Source organism: Harpia harpyja, chromosome 18 (genome assembly GCF_026419915.1).
Source record: "Harpia harpyja isolate bHarHar1 chromosome 18, bHarHar1 primary haplotype, whole genome shotgun sequence".
NCBI lineage: Eukaryota > Metazoa > Chordata > Aves > Accipitriformes > Accipitridae > Harpia > Harpia harpyja.
This window is the reverse complement of record NC_068957.1, coordinates 6,459,144-6,482,102: the sequence shown is the minus strand read 5'-3', so window position 1 is coordinate 6,482,102 and position 22,959 is coordinate 6,459,144. Positions and strand designations below refer to the sequence as shown.

At 38.9% G+C, this 22,959-nt stretch overlaps 1 protein-coding gene across 3 annotated transcripts in view; it reads right to left on the bottom strand.

The window, feature by feature from the left end:
- Positions 1-22,959, bottom strand: part of TENM1 (teneurin transmembrane protein 1) — a 346,769-nt gene that overhangs the window by 119,132 nt on the left and 204,678 nt on the right. For all 3 annotated transcript variants that reach the window (XM_052813749.1, XM_052813752.1, XM_052813750.1), the window contains 6 exons: positions 18,746-18,898; positions 13,310-13,509; positions 11,655-11,865; positions 8,100-8,201; positions 6,831-7,025; positions 3,260-3,460 (listed from right to left, as the gene is read on the bottom strand). In XM_052813749.1, coding sequence (XP_052669709.1) covers positions 3,260-3,460; positions 6,831-7,025; positions 8,100-8,201; positions 11,655-11,865; positions 13,310-13,509; positions 18,746-18,898 — 1,062 coding nt within the window. The remainder of the gene's footprint in view (positions 1-3,259; positions 3,461-6,830; positions 7,026-8,099; positions 8,202-11,654; positions 11,866-13,309; positions 13,510-18,745; positions 18,899-22,959) is intronic.

The following is a 22,959-nucleotide window of genomic DNA, read 5'->3' as shown; positions in this document are numbered from 1 at the left end:
AGAAAAAGACGTTGTCTTTAGTACAGCAACTGTGCAGAAGAGCAAGTATATACAAGAGCAAGTAACTGCTTGAATGATCAGGCCATACATCCTTAGCGAAATGGCATTTCTATAACTGTGAAAAATGAAACCTGTTTCATAAGAAACACAGGAAAGATGAGTTAGTTAACGTGTAGGTATCCTCTTTTGTCTTTCTTTAATCTTTGAATATTTAAGCTTGGAGTTTCAGTGTCCCCTTGATGTAATTTTTTAATGAAACAATAGGAAAAGAAAAACGCATACTTTATGCGGTCAGTCATACTTCACAAAAAGCCTACCCAAAACCCAAGAAATACATAATTTTTTTTCTGGCATTCATTATTCTTGTGGATGTGGAGATAGAAATGGGGGAAGAGAGAGAAAGAGAAAGAGGGTGGGTGGAGGGGGGGGGGGGGTCTGTATGTAGCATTATGAGAAGCAGATGTATTTCAAATATTGGCTCTTTTTAGAAACATTAAGGACAAAAAATATAGTGACTTTGACAAAGAATTTGACAGTCTCTCACCTCACAGAAAGGAACACAACTGTAAGACTTTTCACCTATTCAAACTGGGAGTAAAAGGTGCACTTTTTAGCAGAGAGGGTCAGGCATAATGGAAACAATTTACCTAAGGACATGGTAGACTATCCTTCATTTTCAGTCTTTGTGAGGAGGTTAAATTTTGAAAAACTAAACAGAAATTATGAGTGTCAAGCAGAAGCTGAAGGATGATTTTTTTTTTTTGTTGTACGTGTCCTACAGAAAATCAAACAGCATGAACACCATGGTCTTTTCCAGCCTCAAAAATCCATGAATGATTCCAGATCTCAGGCTGGGGCTCCGAACATTCGCAATCTTTCAGGATACGCATGGGTCATGCAGTCACCCTTCATCTCTGGTCCTCCATGTCCACACTGATTTCTGTCTTTCCCCAGTCTGCCGCTTGTAAAATGGAATTTCTTGTTGTTTGAAGAGCTAGAGATGGGCAGGTAGGGGACGGTATCATAGAGATGGCTTATCCCTCTTCAGGTGGGCCACAGTGTATCTGGGATAATATACTCAAAAACATTCTGGCACCTTTGCTATTTCTCCTTTTTTAAAGTACAGCAAGATATATTAATTTCTATTTAGGAAAAACATAAAACTTAAAATAATTTATCCTTTTATTTTGAAAGTATTTGGAATTTGCTGGGGAATGCAGAAATCATCAGGACGGGAGCCTCTATTCTTCGAGGTGATACAGAAAGGCAAATTTTCACAGTACTGATAATGATGTGGTACAGAGATGGTGGGAAAGTGCCAGGGTTTGAGGCAGGCTGAGAGACTGCTCGTCTATCAGTTGCAAAGCTTTCCTTGTTGTCTGATTCCAGATGAGCAGTCTGCGGTTTACCCTTTTCATCCTCTTCATTGTACAGAACCTCGTGATTTTTTCCATTCACATATGACAGCTCGTTTATTCTGACCTTGCTGACTTACTCATCCGATGTTTTCCTTCCTCACTAAAATCAGGCTTTACTTCCAGCATGCACAGCAATCACTGATCCTAGGAGGAAAGTCTCAAGCACAAATGAACATCTGTACTTCAGTCTAACACTCATTGCACTGCCAGAACAATCCTGAATCTAGTTTAACACCTATGAAGAAAGATATATTTGAAAGGAGAAATCTGAAGTATCTAGCTAGAAAGAGAGATGCCTGTTGGTGGTTGTAAAAGCATCCTTTGATAACTCAGAAGACAGTAGGGATGAAGAGAAGTATTTTCCCCACTGGTTGATGGAGGTAAGGAAAAAAGTTACCTTTCCTCTAAAAATTAATCAGAACAGCTTTGGAGGTGAGACAAACATGAAAACTATGATCCTAGCACACAAGATAAAAGCCTCTTCGCTGCAGTTATTTATTAGTGCTTTGTTCCCTTACTTAATATCTAACTGCCCCATACAGCTGACAAAAGAGAACTATTGGAGATTAACATCTCTTTTTGAGCTACAATAATGTTGTATTGGAACAGAATTAGTTTGCATATTTAAAAAAAAAATTAGTAAAAAATTAGTAAAATAGCTAGCACCTTTCCTAATTATTTGCTTCATTAATGGAAGTACTACTATATTACTAAACTTCAGCGAATATTTTTAAAACGTAATAAAATACATGGTAAAAATGCTAGCAACCGGGCTTTTGCTGAAAGCCAATAAAAAGTCAATTCTTATCAAATCAGGTACCATATCCGACAGTGTCAGACTGAAATTACAGGCATTAATTTTGGAGTCTAGAATGAATGAATGCAGGGCCTTTGTAACAAACACTGAAAATTATTTGCAGGTCGATATTTTGTTGCTTAAAAAGTTATCACGGAGAGGGACATTTCATAAGTCCCAACTTAAAGATCATAACCATACTCTTTAAAGATGTGAATGGAAATTTATACTGTTCCAAGTGTTCTTCTGAATGATGATTTCTAAGAAAGATTGGTGACTTGGACCACTGGTTGTATTCCACAGTATTCAGCAAATCTGTCACTTGCATCTATTCTGTACTGCGATGTGCTACTTATCATCTGAGATTCCGGTTTTGTGAGCTTTATATGGGAAAAAAACAGTAGTACGTACATTGGTAATGACATGCTCCATTACAGAGTAAAACGTCCAGAGTGCATTCATTTCAAGAAAATGAAACATAAATGTACAAAGCACATAGGAAATCCATTTCAACTCTTAATCAAATTCAGTGAGATCAAACCTTGATGGTCCTCTAAGAAAGAAACGAGTTTTTATCCCAGCATGAGAGAATGGATGGTCATTTTTATTTAAAGATTTTTTGGCAGAGCCTCCTTACTCATCAGTCACTGCATTTAGACCTTTTTTTTTTTTTTTTTTTTTTTTAATATCCTCCCAGTCTCTCTCTGAGTTGTGGATTCCCTCATTGCATGAGCCTGATAAGAGCTCAGCATCTCAGGCCAGAGTTATGCTTGACTCCAATCCATGCCAGGAGGCACTTGCACTCTTGCAGGACTACCGTTCTCGCTGTCACGCCATCAGGCAGTCAACATTCTTGTCACAGAGGAAAAGCTTTTCTATCCTTGTCAGAGAGCCAGTTGCTGACAAGCCCATTAAGTGCCATGCCACAGCATCCCTGCTTGATCCCTCTCTTTTTTTAAATTCATACTAGCATGCTAATAGTAACTACTTTCTTTCATGACTCAAAAGCACAGACATCATTGAAAAAACAAAACCTCCAGCGTACCTGTTGAACAGTCTGAACCCGTCCACTGCGGTTCACAGCTGCAGAGTCCCGTGTCCAGGAGGAAAGTCCCGTGCCCTGAGCACTGCTCCTGGCACACGGGAAGCGACGTCTCACAGTTCACACCGCCCCAGCCTGTGGAGCAGTGACATTCCCCTTGAACGCACACACCATGGCCAGAGCACATCGGATCCAAGCAGTCCTCTGGAAAGCAGGGAACATACAATTTAGAGCACAAAGCTTGCACCTTTACAGTGGCTTCCTAGTGAAATACAATATCAGGGATTCAGATTAATTTTGCTGATTTTTGTGCAAATACCCAAACTGAAACGATGTTAACAAACACAAGGAAAAAACAGTCTATGCTAACATCTGTGCAAAAGTATAAGCCAAAACCAAGAAAAAAAGCAAGCATGTAGACTGTTAGAAATCATATGATTTTGCTTGTCAAGGATACTGTCTTATTTTTAAAATGCAGATTCCCAAGACAGGTCTACTGCTTCAAGTCAGTGAAGTTTGTGCTTCAGTAGCAGGGCTGGGAAAGAAGTGGAGCAATTAATAATTACTTCTACAATTGTGCATTGTGTTTCCATTTGGGTATTTGTGCTCTGTGTTTTATTTACATCTGGGAAAAAGAAGATTTATTCTTTCATCTTCCTGTGGAAAGGAAGCTGAAAATTTGATACAAAAAAAGCGGCCATCCACTAACCCTGAGTAGTGAATCTCTGACTGAATGCTAGCTGTAAAAAAAAAAAAAACAACCTCAAACACTCATAAAAAGTATGTGCTGGGCAATTGCAGATAATGAACAGATTCATAAAAGTCATAACGTACTGATGAACAATTTGCAAACAGACAAAGAGCTAAATTTGTTCTCAATTTGGATTAAACTATTCCTAGCGAAAAATTCAGGAGCTCTGTAGAAGAATTTAAATCAGCTGGTTAGTCCTGTATAATCAGCATATTCTTTCATAAAGGCCCAGCATTTCTTTAACAAGACAGATTTTAAGCAGAACACAGCCTGCCTTCTCTGGAGGCTGCAGGAAGGCTGCAGAGCTGAAGAGGATTTGTGGGGTCCGAGCATGGGAAACAATTAGCCAAAAGCCTATTCATGTTAGATCATGCTTCAGACTAACGTTAAAGAGACACTTTGAAAGCTCTTGCATGTATTTTTCAAGTATCAGCACAAGTACTGTTTTAATAATTAAATTGTAAACTTAACAAACAGTATTCTGTGCTACACAAACGAAGAGAAGCTCTCTGCTTCAATAAGGGAAGACTAAATACTTCAGACGTAGAGATTAACTGCCTCCAGTTCATAGGACCTTTTGAATTAAGAATAAAGAAGTGATGCTTTATCTTTTGAGCTGCTATGCCATCAATTCAAGATCTCATTTCAAGATGTATGTTGTATCTTTTTCAGCCTTCCAGGCTTGTGCACAGCATAATATAATTCTGAAAGAGGGGAGTCAAGTGTTTCTGGACAACGCATATCTTGCTAAGCATAGGACAGAAATACTCGGCAATTTTCTCTCATCCTGAGACAGCTCTTTATTTTGCTGACCTTTTAAAGTTAATTGAGTGACTCCATAAACAGCTTAAAAAGTATCATTCACTTTAGTAATGATAATCTGACAGGACAAATTCAAAGGACTCCCACAGCAATGAATACATGTAGCTACTGGTGTTCTCTGGATAGTACATCTGGTACTATGCCTGCTATGTCAACAATGCTGCTATAATAATAAACTCATATTTACATACAATAATGTAATCTGAATTCCTGACAGAATTACTTCCACTACTGCACTCATTACTTTGTACAATACAGTAAACTGAACAGTCGTGTCATGCACACACTGTTACAATAAAAATCCACTGTACATGGTTGCACAGGTTCGTTTCATCTACCCTATTTCTGCATAATTCCGCCTTTTTAAAAAATTTAAATATGTCTCTTACTTTAAAAAGCCCATGTTCTCACACTCTTAGTTTCAGTAGCTGTCTGAGTACACTTATCTCAATTATTTTTTTCAACCATTTTGCAGGATCGCGTTATGGCAAGAAACAAAGGAACTGAAAACAGCAGTCGGCCTCTCACCAGCTACAGGCTTGTTTGGCATCACGGCCTCTGTGAGTAAATCTGTGTATTACTTGCTTTTTCCCATTTGGGTTTTCTTGTTTTTGTCTGTTTCTGAGACTACCAACAACTGAGTATGTCAGACGCATTCTCTTGATCCTCCCTTTAAAAACCATACCAGGTATGTCAAATCCATCAAATCCATCCTGGACGTTTTTCTGACTAGAGAATTCAAGCTACATAAAGAGCCTCCTCTGTGTGCTACTCAAAAGAATTACCTAAAATCTATATAGCAGGAAGCACAACGTATGCTGTCACTGGCTTCAGGCTAAGGGGACTAGTGGAAAAATCATCAAATCAGGGCAAGCATGAAGAAGAGTTCTGCCTTCCGAGGCTATGGACAGGGGAAGAAAGTCAAAGCTGATGAGCTATCTCAGAAATGCTAAGAAGCAAACGACAACTCCTTCTTTCTATAGATGAGGGCAGAGACACATCGGTACTACAACCAGCAAAAGCACAATTACTTGTTCTCAGAATTTCCTGCTTTTTATTAGCTGAGCCTTAAAGGATGCCAGTTTAGCACCCTGAACACAGGCTCACAGTAAAAATGACATACGACAACAGAATTACACAATATGCTCTGGTAAACTGAAACTGTTTGCTGCTTTTTTGGCTTTATATTGTCAGGACATTCTTTGCAGAAAAATCTAAGATGTAACAGAATGAAGAAAAGAAAAAGCTGATTATGATCTTGTGATTACCCTGGGGAACCACCACATCATATTTTGTTTAAATGATCTTCTGCCTTGCTCTTAGCTTTTAGCCAAGTAAAAAAGTCTGCAAAGGCTCTCTGACAGTGTGTGCTAAGGGACTGAGGTTACTGGCAGCAAGGAGGACTGGGGATGCCAGCCACCCTTCCTGAAAAAAGCATCTGAAGCCTGAGAGAAGAAAAGTGGAGATAAACAAATCAAGATGGTCTCACAACTTTCACAAAAAAATAGGAATCGTTGCTTGCTGGGATGTTTTCCAGGAAACTTTTGGAGGATTGAGAATACATTGCTTGCTGAAAGGCAAAAAATTCCAGCCAGTTCTGTTCTTGCTACTGAGATTCAGTGGAGGGAGGGAACAGAAATCATCTGAGAACTAGAGTCCTCCTGGACTGAAAGAGAAACTGAGTATTTCAGAGGACTGCCCATGCTACAATTATTAGATAGTCTTATTAAACAACATTAAATAATTTTAATCTTTTAGAATAAAAATATGAATCTTGGAAATTACATGATCAGCTTCTACTGCTTGTCACTGAGACCTGAATGCCTTTACCTTTATCTTAACATTACTTCTATGAGACAGCAAAGGTGCTTTTGAGCCAAACAGTACTGCATCGCAGTAAGCTTCTCGCATCTATGTGAGTTCTTAACTACCTTAAAACAGGTTTGGAGATTAAAGACAAAAATCAAACCCTCTATCTATAGAGAGGGAAACTTCACAAACCTTCCTCACAAATCTCTCCTTTGTATCCAGGGACACAGATGCAGACGCCCATGATACAAGTACCATGGCCAAAGCAGGTTGGATCAATACACTGTTCTTCTGGAACATCACACTCTGGTCCTTTCCACCCATTGCGGCACACACAGTGACCTTTCTCATATTCTCCATTTCCGCTGCACAGCACTGGACAGGAATCTGAAGAAGGCAGATTGACCTTTTTAACGTATTTACATACTTACATAGATTAACACTTATTGCATTTATCGTTCTGTAAAATTGCTTTTCCACTCCAGCCCCACAATCCTCCATTTGATTCGAGGGTTGTGACAGGCTGCAATCTTTGAACTAGGTAATGCAGCAGCAATACAATGTCCTCGTCTCCTCAGTCTGCTTCACCAGTATACCTTGATTTTGATCTGAAATGGGATATCTTAGAAGATAAAAATAATTCCCTCCCCTTGATTGGCCTCTGCAGAAAATTTGCAGTGATACCTGCTTTTGATTTTCAGTAAGACTAATATTTCTTCCCTGTGAACTGAGGCAAGATGCTGCCCTTTTCTTCTTTCTTCTAAGCAGGCTTAACATTACTGAAGTTTTAGCCATTACAGATCTACACGTAAACCAGCGATGTGGAAGCTTATTTTACAATCCAGTATCAATTTCTGAGCCAATCAAGCTCTTAAAAAATAAAATTAATCCTAAATTTGAGGAAACATTGGAAAAACATGAGAACGTCCGGACATCATATGCAGCAGATGATGGGTAATACCGACAGAAATCTCTGAAACAGAAATAAGCTCACTTAACAATCTTTTTAGCATGTTTCTTTGTCCGAATGCTGGAAAACAGTCTCTAAGCTGCTTTAGGCTTCTTTTCTATATCCCATTCAAGTTAAGACCACAGAAGCATTTGACTGACTTATGCAGTTTTCTCCAAAGTGAAACTGTTTGTCACTTTCAAATAACAGAAAACATTATGCTAAGCTAACACACTTATTAAAAAATGTATTTTACAATCACGGAGCGGATGCAAAGAGGGATGGAGGAATCTATTAACTCTGAAAGTCAGGGAGAGAGAAGTGGTTGATGCATCTTAGCTCAAGTACAGCATAAAGAAACTTTCTATGTGTGTGCTTGCACTGTATCTGTCACCTGGCCGGAAAAAGGAATTTAATCTCCTTTAATCACTTTGAATCTTTGCAAGCCCAGCAGTCACACACTATAATCAAGATCCCTGTCACGCACTGGGGGTCAGTTAATATGAGATTACCTTTTGCACAATCAGGACCAAGGAATCCTGGGAAACAGTGGCAGTGCCCCGAGATACATTCTCCATTCCCATTGCAATTAGTAGAGCAGTCATCCAGGATTTCTGTTTATTCAGAGTTGTGCACAAAGAAAAATACAAATTGGTTGAATTTGAAAAGAACGGCATCTTCACCTCACTCTGCAGGACACAGCTCAACATACAAATAGGTGCAGAAGCAGTAAAAGGCCCATTTTCATTCACAGGGCACATAAAACAAAATTCCTGTTCCAGCAGCTTACAAATATTAGATTTTGTCTTGACAGCTTTGAGATAACAAGCGCATCATTTATATTACACCAAAAAGCTTTTAAAGTAAGTGTTCATGTAAAATTTACCACCATTAAAAGCACTGCAAGAACCAGAGTATTTGCTGAAAAATGTCCACCTTAAACACTTCCTTTTATTGCCAAAGTAATTTGTTTGAAACCTGTTTATAGAGTAAATTGCCTTCTATGGTGTTCATTTGAACCATGTGAATTGAATTCCTTGGAGGAGGGTAGGATTTCCACTTCTATACAATCAGATGAAAAAAAAAAATAGTCTTTTGTACAGTGATGAAAGTCAATGCAATAAAGGACTAAGAACTAGGTTTGAAGAAAAAAACCACGCCTTCAATTCTGATCTTAAACTTGCCCATGTTTTATCACACAGCTTTGGATAGTAAACCACTTAACCTCACACATCTGGGGACAGGCTCATATCTGTACATGGATTAGCTGTTTTTAATTTACACATGTATTTCCTACAGGAATTCAGTGGATTTACTGATTTATATGGGTTTTATGTAAAGGATATGAAGCAAATCCAAGGCTAAGATGCTCCCAGGTGGAATAGGTCACTGTCAGGCCAGCACCAGGGCTGAGGGTCTCTGCAGCCCATGCAGGTGCTGTGCAGGACGGGAAAGGGGCTACAGAAAAACGGGAACTGGGACTGTTTTATGGGCTCATGCACTAATGGAAGTGGGGAAGTACTGCTGGCTATAGGAAGATGGGAAATGTGAGTCCTTTCCCACAAAATAATACCTGTTGGGGAAAAAGAAGAAAACCCAGATCCTTTTGAAGAGTATCTGGCTGTGGAAAGTGATTTGGGAGGAAAAACTTTTCTCAAGAAAGGGCATACCATTGGAATATTTAATCTAATCAAATCTGATATACTTCTAAACTCAAATGTAACTTTTCAAAAGATGGATTATAAGCACATCCTACAACTAATATGAATAACTTAAATAAGTTTATTTTGATCTTACTTATGGGCACTTGGACAGATAAGGATTGGCTCCTCTTGAAAACTCCTACTGTTATTCAAAAACATTCCTTTCAGGCTATCAGTTTATACCAAAGGACAGGCATTTGATATGTATCTATTCATCAGATATCCACAACCTGTACACGGATGCCTGTTTCAAAGTCAAAAACCCAGCTCGTTTACAGAAGTAAGTTTTTTCACAGATAGTTAGTAATTTTTACATATTCATTATGTAATTCATTACTGTTCATTATCAACTCTTCTCTTGCTCTATGTGTAGACTTGCCTGTCTTCTCAGTTTTCCAGAATCACATGGTAAATGATCCCTACATTGCTCTGAAATGAAGAATTAACGGTTTGAAAAGTTACTTCCCCTCGATGCAACGTCCAGTTTGGGCTGGCCTTTATTCAGTCTATGGAAGTACTTGAGGTGTGCCAGATCTTGCATGCAAATTATCCCCCTCAAGGGAAGTCTGATCAGAGCTTTAGCTAAAGTGTCAGCAAAATCAATTTTGTACATAACTAACATCGAGCAACTTGAAATACTACCTAACAGATGCTCATGAGGAGAGCATGACTGCTTCACACAGCCAACAGTAACATACAGCAGAGATCCATCCAAGCTCTTGCTCTATTCTGAGTGTTTCAATCTGTGGTCCCGGTTAATTCCTTTGTCGGCAGAGATGTCAAATATGACTCCAGCCCAGTCTAGGGTAAGGAGTGTGGCTCAAGTTTGGTTTATTTTTTTTTTTGCGGAAACCCCCAAAGAAACCACCGAGAGCCATTATGCAAAGAAAAGTATGAGAAGAAGATACACAGGTTATGAAAACACAATAGCTAGCACTATTTTCAAAGGCATCAGCAGTAGATTCTTGCATGAACCCTCTTTTTCCCCAAAAGTCTTCTCGCAGCCATTTCTGAGATTAAGCATAAGGATTCCTGCCTGCACTGTGGCTCTTGCTGCTCCCCTCTCTAAGACCCAGTCTGTTCTGCTTATTGGCCAGAGAAGGGATGGACATCTTTTTCACCAAATACAAGAACCACCAAACCGCAGCATTCAATTTAATCCTTTTTTTTTTGGAGAGGGTATGCTACTTAACAATGAAACGTTGGTTAAACCCTCCAGTATAAACACTGCTGTCTTACAGTAGAAATAAACATGGGGGCAGGTATTTGGATTCTGATTTGGACTGGAGTTCGGCCAGGTTTTACGCTCTTCATAGAGCATCTGTGAAGATGCTTCATAAATTGCTTGAATATTATTTTCTCATATGGCATTGAATAATGGCATCTTTTCTTGATTGTAAAAGATTCACTTTTCTGAACAGAGCAAATATGAACTTTTACACCAAAACCAGTCATTACAATTCTATCTCTATTTCTAAATTTTTTTCCTGCAAGTCCTTCAAAATCTTGGTATTTGAATCACACTGTCCTGCTCTGCAAGGTGTTTACCATCAAGTAAAAATAGCATCCAACTGTTCTAAAGACCAGATGGCATGTCCATTACTAGTAAAGACATCTTGCTAAACATATGGTAGAACAGGTTAACTAAAGGGCATAGTGGTTAAAGTCTTGCAACAAACCGAGACTGTCATAAATACAACACTTTACCTAAATTTAAATTCCAAAGAAACCCTGTGTGTGAGCACTGCTTGCTAAAAACACCGAGTTGCAAACATTTGTCCAACTATGTGTATTAAAAAGGCAGTAGGGATCTGATATTCAACAAGGATGCTGTCTCCTATATTTGCCTTCTGTGTTCCAAACAAAATGGTGCATTCGAATAACTGTATAAAACAACAGCACCCACCCATCGAACAACAATCACAACCCACTCTACAGAAGCTGCCTTTTAGATTTTCTAACTGACTAAAATACTGGAAATAAGAACTTAAAGCCTGGATAATTTTTGTAGGATTTATGGTTCCCATGTAGATAGAGAGGGCAGACATAATCTCTTTTACTTTGAGCAAGTTAACACCAGAAATTACTCAAGCATTTAAGCTATCGTATAAAAATCTTCACACACATGAAAACCTCACACTTAATTAATTTGATAACATCCCTCTTTAATACACAAATGTTGTTATTTGTCTAATATTGGCATAAACATGAAGTTGCTCCACTGAGGTTAATTAAACTAAGCTGAAATAAAAAATATTTAAGAGAATACTTAAGAGAAGCCGGAACCAAGGTCAATAATTTCTTTTCAAATATAGCTTTCCAATGTAATAATCAGAATAACAATTTTATTGAAATTGTTCTTACCAATCGCTGTAGTTAGTACAAACACTTGCTCCACTTTCTTCCCATCATTGTAGAATGCCATATGCCAAGCTCCTTGATCCATATACTCGATGAAACCTGTCTCTTGCAGGGAAGTTAAGATCAGATTTCTGGGAGCTTGCTGAGGCTCCTCTGAGTTTTTTGGTTCCTGTTTAATTAACTGTTTTCCATCCATCAGTTTTACAAAATCAAACTGAAATAAAAATGAGCAAAAAATTAACCACTTAGCAAATTTTTATGAATCTGCTCTGCATGTCTCATTCAAACAGGAATAAACAGTTGAAATCTTAAAAGGAATTGCCTGACTGACTAAGTATTCACCAACGTAGACAGCAGTTGCATAAGCTAGTCTATTTAGCTTCAGTTCCCATATAAAAAGCGTTACAGTAGGTCAGAAATTTGGCATCAAAACTTGCTGTTTGCTATGGCAGGGTAAATTCAGACTTGCTGCACTAAATACAGCAGATTTACTTCAAAAATTACATCTCTTTAATGGGAATAATTCCAAAATTCCCAAGCTGTAGTTCGTACATTATGCAGTGATTCCTCTCAAATACCAAGAACAGATTAAAGAACCTATTGTTCTATACCGGATTTTTAAATGTTTGTCCCTTAATATCAATATTGTATATCAAAACCTAAATATACTTTTAATTTATATTTAATTTTATTAATGCAAATAAGTATCTATTTTTTACCTGGAAGTTCTTAATACCTAACCAAGTTGATGCTGATAACTTTAAGACCAGTTAACCTCAAAGCATCAGAGATCTAAAATTTTCCATGAACCCCTGTTCAAGAAATGTGTATATTTCTCTAGGCTTTTCTAGGCATTCTGATTTCAGAAAAGTTCAACTTCAGCTCAACTGAAGACCCAGCTTCAAATGAAGTCAAAGACAGCTAAAAGCACTTATTTCTAAGATCAAAACTCTAGTAAATAGTTTTTGAGGTTAGACTGGATGATCTCCAGAGGTGCCTTCTAAATAATCTTTCCGTGATTCCATGTATAAGTTTATCACACTCTATGGAGTGTGATCCTGCTGCAAGAAAGCTGAAAAATCTATTATACATAGAAATGACAGCTTCATATGCCAAATACATTAAGCCTAAAAAAAAAAAAGCTGAGTGTTACCAGCAATATCGCACATTCTTACTGCTTAGCTAGGTTTTCTGCAAAATCCCTAGGAGTAAACACTCAAAAATAATCTTCATATTAGAAACCAGAAGCATTTTTATTTTTTTTTCTATTACCTCTTTATACCGACTATGTAATCTGTTTGTCTTGATGAAGTCATAAAAAGATTAAAGTGTTTTCAAATGATCTGGTACTTCATCCCACTGCCCCTGCAAAGAAGACGCTGGAGCTGTACAGCAGCACAGCGTGTACCAGTGCGGCCTCCCGGACAGTCACGTCACGGTGGTCACAACTGCTGACCTTTCTGGTACGACACTGTCCCTTCCTCTGAGAGAATGTGGTTTCAGGGTGTAGCCTCAGTAAAAGAAAGGGATAACATACTGCTTTTCGTGGTTACAGCCAGTCCCTTCCTCCCTCCCTGCTTTGAAAGTGTTTGTGAACATTCGCACCCGCTGCTGTTTGAAAATGTAAGCATGATAGAATTAGTATTATTTCTAATTACCTGAGTGTGAGTAGGTGGAATGTTTCTTCTGCCATAAATTCCCAGCAGAGAATCCTTTGCCAGTGAAATGTTAAATTTCAGGTACATGGGGTGATGTATAGTAATCTGAAAGCGCCAGAACAAACCAGGGGGGATCGTCTGCATAACTTGTGCTCCAATCTCAACTTCTCCTGTGTCTATGGCCCGTCCCTTCTGAAACACTGATTTTCCAGAAACAAACAAAACAATCAGTTGCATATTCATGGTGGGTGAAGATAATAGGTCAAGAGGTATAAATGTGCCTTAGCTATATCAGAAGATATTGAAAACAACCTCTAAACACAGGGCTTTTCACTGAAACCATTGCGTTTTTTTATTCAACTAGTTGAAAAATACAAATAAACTTGCACACAATATTTACGAAAGCAGGCGTCACAGAGCATTTTTGCCCTGGAAATCTTGGAATGCTTTACTGAATCTAAAAAGGTAGAAGTGCTGCTGCGTAAACCATGGACTTTACCTATCAGCTATGCAAACAAAACCCATTCGACTGAGAACGCACAGAGAGAAGGCAGCGGGAGATCTTCCTCTGGCACGTATTTCAGACTACTGCTGAACGGGCATTGCATAAGCTATACAAATGGACACCAGTGAGGACAAAAAATCCATCAAACCTGGTAGGTCAGAGCCCACATCCAAAGCCTAGAATTCTATTAATCACCATTCCTAATGATTTTATTATGGTAGTGATAATCTAGTCCTGGAGAAATAAAGAACATCTGTTTTGGCTTGGTCTTTCTGCATGAAAGCGTAACAGGGGCATGAGAATAGGGACAGGCAATCTAAAGAGAAAACTGGCATAATGTCATAATGCCTAACAATCAATTTGCAGACATCTACACTATGTAACTTCACACATGGGTATGAGAGAGCTGAAATAGAAAGGGAAATGGAATGCATAAAGATGACATTGCCAAACTAAATTGGAACTGGCTTGCTTTGCTGGCTTATATCACCATCTTTGTGTATTTTAATGCCTGTCTGTGATCAGCATCGTGACATGCTGCAAATCACAGACCCAAACCTGCTAACATCTGAGCTAATTCCATTGTAAGTTTTGCAAAACTCTAACTTGCATTTCCATACTTTCTCTTAACTAGACAAAAAAAGCAGGACAGTATGCTGCACCGGAGGAAGAGCCAAGAGAAGAAGATTGAATTCAGCAGCCATATCCATTTATGTTTCATCTCATTCCAGTATCACAGTGAAGGACAAAGAGGAGCAATCAATGTGACTGGAGCCTCACCTTTTACAATAATGCATATAAATATCTAATGCAACATAATCTACATGAAATTTTATAAATTGCCATTGGAAATGAAAACAGAAGTAGCAAAGCTAGGGCCAGCTTTTTCCTGAACGTATTAATAACAAAGATCCTCAGTGGGATCTTACATAGGCTTTAACTAGCGTAGGAAGTACTTAGCATTCTTAATGAATAAAGATTTAATTTACAAGGCAGGAGCAATTCTCAGGGTACTGGATCTTCCAGCTTTACAGCTGCTTTGTGTCACCAAACCTACAGCAAGAACTAGGAGCTGACTTTTAACACCTTATCACATTTAAGCGTCTATTTTTAGAGCACAAAACTTGTAATCTAATACTCTAAAAATACACCTGTTACTTAGTTCATGAGCTAAAATACTTCCAAATTGCTGCTTTAACAATGTTCAAGGTGAGACTACTTCTGTCCAATTTGCTTCATGGAAAAAATCTTAAATGTTGAGTTTTGAAATGAGAATTAAACTTCCTATGTTGGGCAACGGAAGTGTGTATCCCTTCCCACCCCAATCCATACAAGATCCTACTTGGCTGATGTAAATTTAAAAACCTTTTCCCCTATTTCCAGTACTCCAGAGATATTAAATCTTAATGATTCTTTGCAAGCAATTACCCTGCGTTAAGTAAAACACTAAGGAACTTTTTGGTGATATTGACACATGGTAATTAATGTGATTCAATTACAGGACAGTAGAGCACTAAGTAAAAAGTCAAGGATACAGTATCATTTCTGAAGTTAATGGCATTATTGGTTGGCGTTCAAGGTCCTTTAAAATACAGTAACCGCTTCTTAGTTTGTTGAAGTGAGAGGGCCTGTTTCTTTGTTGAAAATAAAAAGCATTATGTCTTCAGTCAGGGAGTATTTTCACTAACTGATGTTATCAGATTATGCTGAATACCATGCTAGTGTTGCTAAGCTCAAAACAACAGATCTCTGAGTTTTTCTGCATTTGGCTGAAAATACCTTTGCTTTAGCAATAATTTTATGTAATCTTTAAAAAAAACCAGATGCACTTAGTTTTACTTTGATCTCATTACACAGGAAAGAAGTGCATGCTGCTGTTCACAATAGTAACATGAAAATATATTATCTACCACCTACCGAAAGTATGCAGTCACAGCATCTCTACCTTTCAAACACTATTTTTTCAGACAACCACGTATCATGGAAAGGCTACTGTAAGAGCCATGTCTGAAGTGCGTGTTTTCATATTCACTGAGCCACTGCGCCTTATTTATAGAAAAATAATTGAGCCCTGTTTCTATGCTTAATTGAACGAAGCAGGTATTTGACTGTACAAAAAAGGCATCTGAAGATACACTATTCACAGACTATCCTTATATACTTCCTTGCTCTTTCTTGAAAAAGTCCAAAATAAGCTTTTAAAATTACAGTGCTGCAATACAAGTTCTGCTTTCATTCTAAAAACATCTTTCTCGTAACAACATTTTTCTTACGACAAAGCATCATTTAATTATCTATATTTGATTCCTTGTACAGCTTCCAGTCTTGCCAACCGGTATTAATTCTACCCTATTCCTTCTAAGCACACTTTCCTTGTAAGTCTAAAACAGAAGATAGATTCCTAATCACAGGTTTCTCTCGTCTTCAAGAAAGTAAAACTCGGAACAGTGTGGTGCCAATTATCTTCACAAGAAAGTACCCATATGCTGATTATTACTGATCCTGAAACAATCAACCTCCTTGTACTCCCCTGGTAAATACCAGCATCGATAGGATGTCTGAGTTTTTAATCACATTACTACATATTAAAATGTTAACTCATAGCCGTGGGTCAGCGTGTTATAAAGTGACTTCTTAAAGAAATCTAGCTTGCTGGTTTGTAAACTTGATTTTCATTAAAAGATTAGTTAAAATATATGCTTTCAAAGTCTGGAAAAGCATTCTGTGCTGCTGCATTGAGTTGGAAAAAAGGGAGGTCACAATATCTGACACTAGTTAGTTATCCCTGCAAATCACATCAGAGGCTTCAAGTTTACAGGCAAAGTATGAACTTTCTGTGGTATCCTGCTGTAGTGAAATGAGTTGCCTCTTTCCAAATCCTCCTTCCCAGCACATCTATGTGGAGAATTTCTTATGAGCACTGGGAATAAAATTACTGATATATAATAAAACTGATGGAAAGAAATGAAACCAGCAAAAATGAGCCACAGCACAGACTATGCACGTACTAATGCCTGGTACTAAGTCCACATGATTTTTCTTGTGTTTTCCCAAGTGTATGCTCCTTGTTAGCATACACTCTGGATTACAGGTTACCCCCGAAAGGTGAAAGGGGACAAGTGGGACAACAGTCTAGCTATATTCACGACTGACCTCTGAAACTGCTGGATAAGTCCTCAGTGAAGTGGCTCTGCTACCACAGCCCTCTGTGCTTTAGTGTTGTGGGGGAATTGCGTAGCTACACAAGACATTGGGATTGCCTGGGGCATGGCAGGTCGTTTAGTTTTTTACCTACTACACCGAGTTTCTATTGACTTACATATTCTTTCCTCTGTTTTCAAGCGTCTAATTTTTAAGATTTTTGATGCTTTTCCTGCACATCCTCCTTTGGAAGCCAAATGCTTTGGAAGAGCTTTTATTAAATCTGTAATATATTGACGAAATGATTTAATGCAGTTGAGAAGAACTATTTGAGATACTTTCTGTGGTGCACTAGGGCAAAAATACAAAAGCGTATATAACATTTACTGCAATTTACTACCAATCCATTCTAAAGGACGAAATAATGGATAACAACATCATTGTCTCCTAACGTATATTTCTATTACTCATTTATCTAATATGATCTCTATCCGGTTGTGCCACATTGATTTGTAAGACTATTGATGTGAGGTGTAATCTTTCTTCTGGAGGGACTGGTACAAGAATGTCCACCTTGTCTCATATTTACAGTCACAGATGTTACCTGGCATACACAAAATCAGATCAAGGCTCTGCTCTAAAATTTGAAAGCTCTGGAAATCTATCATTGCAGAGCTCTCAGTACAATTTTACCTTCCTCCTAACAACTGCAAAGACTAGGGTTCATATTCTACTCCCATTCACTTTTGTCTGACCTCATCTGATTTACCCACTTTTTCTGAGTTTCATAAAAAGAAATGGAGGCGCCGCCTACTTCCTACAGTCAGAAAGCATCACCATGGTGGTCAATGGGAAGCGTGGGCCAGAGCTCATAACTAATATTGGAGTAGGTGATTTAACAACATTAAATGACAGGACTTGAGAGAAAGGATTTGCGCATCTCGGAGACAGTCCTGCTCTGTTTCACACTCCTGCCTGGGCAGTCCACTCCTTTCCTATGTCAGCTCTGACACTTCTCTGCCCCTTCAAAAGAGCTGGTTCAGCCACTTACATGGCAGAAGACTATTTGCATTTTTGAATGAAGCCATTTTCTGCTGCCGTAGCGAACTTATGTGACTTGGTCGTGCATGAGTCAATCCCTGCAGTGGGCACGGGGATGCGGGGAGCTGCCCTGGCAGAGAGTGGGGGCAGAGCAGGACCGTCCTCCTGGCAGCAGGGAGCTGCCAGAGTGGCTCAGGCGTTTTGTGAAACCTCAGTAGATTCCTGCGAGCTAATTCACTGTGACTGGTTAAGCCAGGATGTGATAGGATGCTGTATTTTAGCTTACACCTTCAAGAACTGGTTGCCTTTAAAAGCATTAAGATTTCTGTGCTTCTGCATATTCTGACCTGTCAGTACAAAGGGTTTCGCTTTGCCTAAGACCGACTCTGGCCTGCAAGATAGGCACAGCATCAAGACCTTTACGTAAATGGGAACACGGCAAATACGGTCTCACCTCCCCTGTCTTAAGACAGAAGCCAAATGCTCTCATCTCTCTTCTTTCACAAAAGAAGGGCGATTATTTTGCTATCGAACATTACCTTCCTAATGGCTTGGGTCAGTTGCTAATTTCAGGGAGAGTTCTGCTAAAGGAAACAATTTGGTTATGGGCTTTTCATCCCTGTTTTAAAGTCATACTACAGAAGATAGAACCTGAACTCAAAATACTGTCAAACTGTAGCAAATAGAGAATCTGAACAGTAGTAATGTTTAAATATTCATAATCTCTCTGTCTTCTCATTCACACATACCTTTTTTTTCTGTTTTATCAGAAACTTTTCCTCCGATTGGTGAGTAAGTAGTATCCACGGATTCTGTTCCTTTATTTCCTTTGCTAACTCCATTTTCATACAGCTGCCCCTCAACAGGCTGTAGTTGCCAGGTTAAACCAAACAAGTGTACTGCTGCAAAAAAATGAAGACCAATTAATTGATGGCTAAGCTACAGCACCTTCAGTCAGACTAAGAAAGCATGCTATGACCCAGTTTCTGCAAAGTCAAGTACTACTTCGTCCTGTTAGTAATAAATCAGAATTTCAAGGGGTCTAATGAGCAATTTACTATTTTACCTTAAAACTCAACGTTTAATTACTTTCCACACTTTCTTTTGGAGCTCAGCCAGGTCAAGGTGATGAATTTCTATAGCAATTAATGGAAATACTTGCAATTAAAAGTATAACAGTTGATTGAATTTAATATCGCGTGACAGATTCTAATACTACATCAATGTTGTCCCTCAGCTTTCAACTGTCAAAGAGCTCAGTTTGTTGATTAAAGCACTGACACCAAGTAAAACTTCTCACCTTTCCAGCCCTGAGGGAAACTGTGCCCACTGCATTCCCAAACCGTTTCATTTAGGTTAAACATTAGTAAAACCACTGACTCCATAGATTTACTCGAGAATTACACTGCAGATAAAAACCTGGCTCTAGATCTACAATATATGCAACTATTCTACAACACATCTTAACAGAAATATAGTTGTTACTTATGTACGCACTGGGAAATCTACTAAATTAATCCTTTTATGAAGTTATAAACTATCTTTATTACCATACATGGGGGCTGCCTACTTCACTTTGCCTGCACTGCCATTCACTTTTTCTGCTTTCCTTTCTGTTGTTTCTGATCTGAGGCATCAAAGAGGGGTAGGAGAAAGACAGCAACAGAGATCTTATTTTAAGCATAATATGATAGTACTGCGGTCATTCTAGACAATTACCTAAGTCTTACTGAGGAGGGCAAATTCTTCCAAGGAAGAGGTTGCCTTAGCATTAAAGTAACTCAGCGGGGAGGACTGATGACCCACTAAAATATGAATTGAGGATACCCCCCACAGAGGAGCTGAAATTGTCACATAAAGAGCAAAACCTGAGTAGCAGGCTCTTTAGCCACATGCAGCAATTTGCACTGAGTAGGATCTGCACACAGTGGGAGCCTAAAAGGCAATATATTTGTTCTTCCTGAATCCCAGAATGGATTGGGTTGGAAGGGACCTTAAAGATCATCTAGTTCAACCCCCCTGCCATGGACAGGAACACCTTCCACCAGACCAGGTTGCTCAAAGCCCCATCCAACCTGGCCTTGAACACTCCCAGGGATGGGGCATCCACAACCTCTCTGGGCAACCTGTTCCAGTGTCTCACCACCCTCACAGTGAAGAACTTCTTCCTTATATCTAATCTAAATCTACCCTCTTTCAGTTTAAAGCCATTACCCCTTGTTCTATCACTACATGCCCTTGTAAAAAGTCCCTCTCCGGCTTTCTTGTAGGCCCCCTTTAGGTACTAGAAGGAATCATGTAGGAAACCCAGAGACTCTTGGGAGAAGTAAGTATGATCTGGAATGGGTCTTAGATTTAGAAAGTACATTGTTTTCTTTTGCACTTGCACATACTTTAAGGAAAAAAAATCTCAATACAAACAGGAGACCTAGAGTCTATTATCCATTTTCTATGTGTTAGCTTGCAAGCCTCCCTTGTATGCTGAAAAGTTAAATTACAAAGCAAAACCCTATGCCTTGAATGGGTTCCTGGCAAGGGCTTACCAAAACTACCACAGGAATGCAAAGCTGCCAATCTACAATCATTAATTCCAGATCTGTGCGCTCCTGGATCACCGAGCCACAGATACATGATCCAGGTCAAGCAAATGAGAGCATTTCTATCGAATTAGTGAGGTGCAATATTTGTGACACATTTATATTTTTTATATTGGCTTCAGGAGAAGAGAGCCAAATTTACTGCATTCTCAAACCACTGCTTCACCATCAGATCTGGGCTCTGGAGACAGTCCACTGGTCAGTAAATTCCCACTCCCCAGAAGAGATATGAGAAGCTTACTCCAGTGTTAGTGGCAAGATCTCAAGTCAGAGACTTACCTGGATTGCTTCATGTTCTATGGACTTGAAATTGTCAAGCGACCATGCTAATACTTTGAAAAGGGTCTTGCAGTCAGATCACACAGACCTGAGCTCTGATCTTTGAGCTTATTAATGCAAGACAGATTACTTCTATGTACAGAAGGTACAACGAAAATCAACACGCCTTGACATCTCTAGAGCAGGCAGCTCTTGCTCCTGGCTTGAGCTTCTGGACGTTATTATTATTTAAAGAGTTAATAACAACAAAAAGGAACAAAGTTGAATGGGATTGATAACTAATGAATGTACATTTCATTTATACTAATGCAAATAATATGGGCACTTGAAACAGATAAACACTAGAAGCAAAACGTAACTGCAGACATCAATAAGCTTTTAGTGGTTATAGAATCATGAATATAATCTAGTTGCTTTCTCACGCTTTTTCCATTGTTGCTATTATTCATTTCCTAAGACAGCATTTGCACGTGCTGCAGAGGGTACGTCACAAAGCAAGGACTGAATATGTAATGCACCTTCTTCCTTACTGTATGTCTTTTCCAGATTACATACAGTATGTATTTTGTCATCCATTTGCACCAATCCAAATAGTTTGCTTGCTTTGTTTTCCTTCAGGCTGGGGAAGTGCTGTTGTTTTTATAGTTCGTGCCAAGCTTGGCAAGCTAGCAAAACTATTTGTATGTATGTTCGACAGTCAGTTTTGTCCCTGAGAAACACCAACTGCATTGTAGAGATGATGGTCTCTGCCAGCCTTGGACTTCTAGCCCGTGGGAGATGACACAGGATACCGGTAGACCAGCTTCACATTAAACAATGTGCAAGACCGAGTGTTTGAACAACAAAGCAGATTGTTATGAAAATAAGGTCTACTTGAATTAAACTGAATGACTTCTAGCACTGCAGAAACCTGGTCATCTTGCAATCTTAAAATCAATCTGATTTTCATTACATTAGCTATAGCTCTTGAGAAATTACCTTCAGATCCAGGTATCCCTCTGGTAATAACCAGACCACATACACCAATAAAGCCATTAGTTCTTAGAGATACCATTTTTAGAAGTTAACTGCAGAGAATAAGAAAAGCTTATTTAGCAGACATGGGACCTTACCTCGCCTCTTCATTATCTGTGATACTTTTCTTTTACCTGGGGTATACATAATTCCTACAAAGCTTGTGTTTCCTACAACATATGTACATCCTGCTTCAAATATACAGGTATTTCACCCAATAAGATTAAATAAAACTTTCAAATCTCTCTCTCTCAAATCTCTTTAGAAATAAGTAGGCATGTACTGAATTTCATTAAAAAGCTCAAAAGAACTTCTCTTTTGAGTCATTCTCTCTTTGATTTTTCTAGTGGATTTCTGGCTTTTGCTTTCACCCTTTCACACAAAGGGGCACAGCAAATGCTGTCGAATTCAACAGTGGGTCACAATGTCATTTCCCACAGCATAAATCCATTTGTAAGATTCTCAGCTGTATTTCCCCTGTGCAGTGCCCAGGTATGAGACCCTACACCACAGACCAAGTAGAAGATGACACCACCATTCTGTGCAACTTAGGACTGGGCTGGGTAAAAAGGGTAAAAAGATTCACTTTCTGATAAACGTCTCTGCCCTTCCCTCAAAGTTCAGCCTTCCAGACTGATATTTACACAAAACCACCCTGACTGCAGTACTTTTGCAGGCTGGCTGCTGACTGACAGTACCAAACCCCACCATTGTGACTAAAGATGCATTACTGGATGCACCTCAAGTTCCCACAGAACACAAAAACCAGCCTTTGAGGTTTGATGACTACGCTGGTATTACAGAAAACGCAAAAGCTACTTTGGCTCTGCCTACCTGGCTCTGGAAAAATTCTGCAATCAGATACCCTGTATTCTGCAGCTACTAGTAGGATGTGTAAAATACCTCAGCTACTAGTAGGATGTGTAAAGTCATTGGTGAACTGCTACAGTTTCAAGCAAAACCCCAGGATTACCAGGCAAGTGGAGATTAAACAGCTTGACAGCAGCATCAGTATGCTTCACAATTGCAAAATTCATACTTTAAGTTAGGAGGGGCTGTGGGGAGTCACCAGG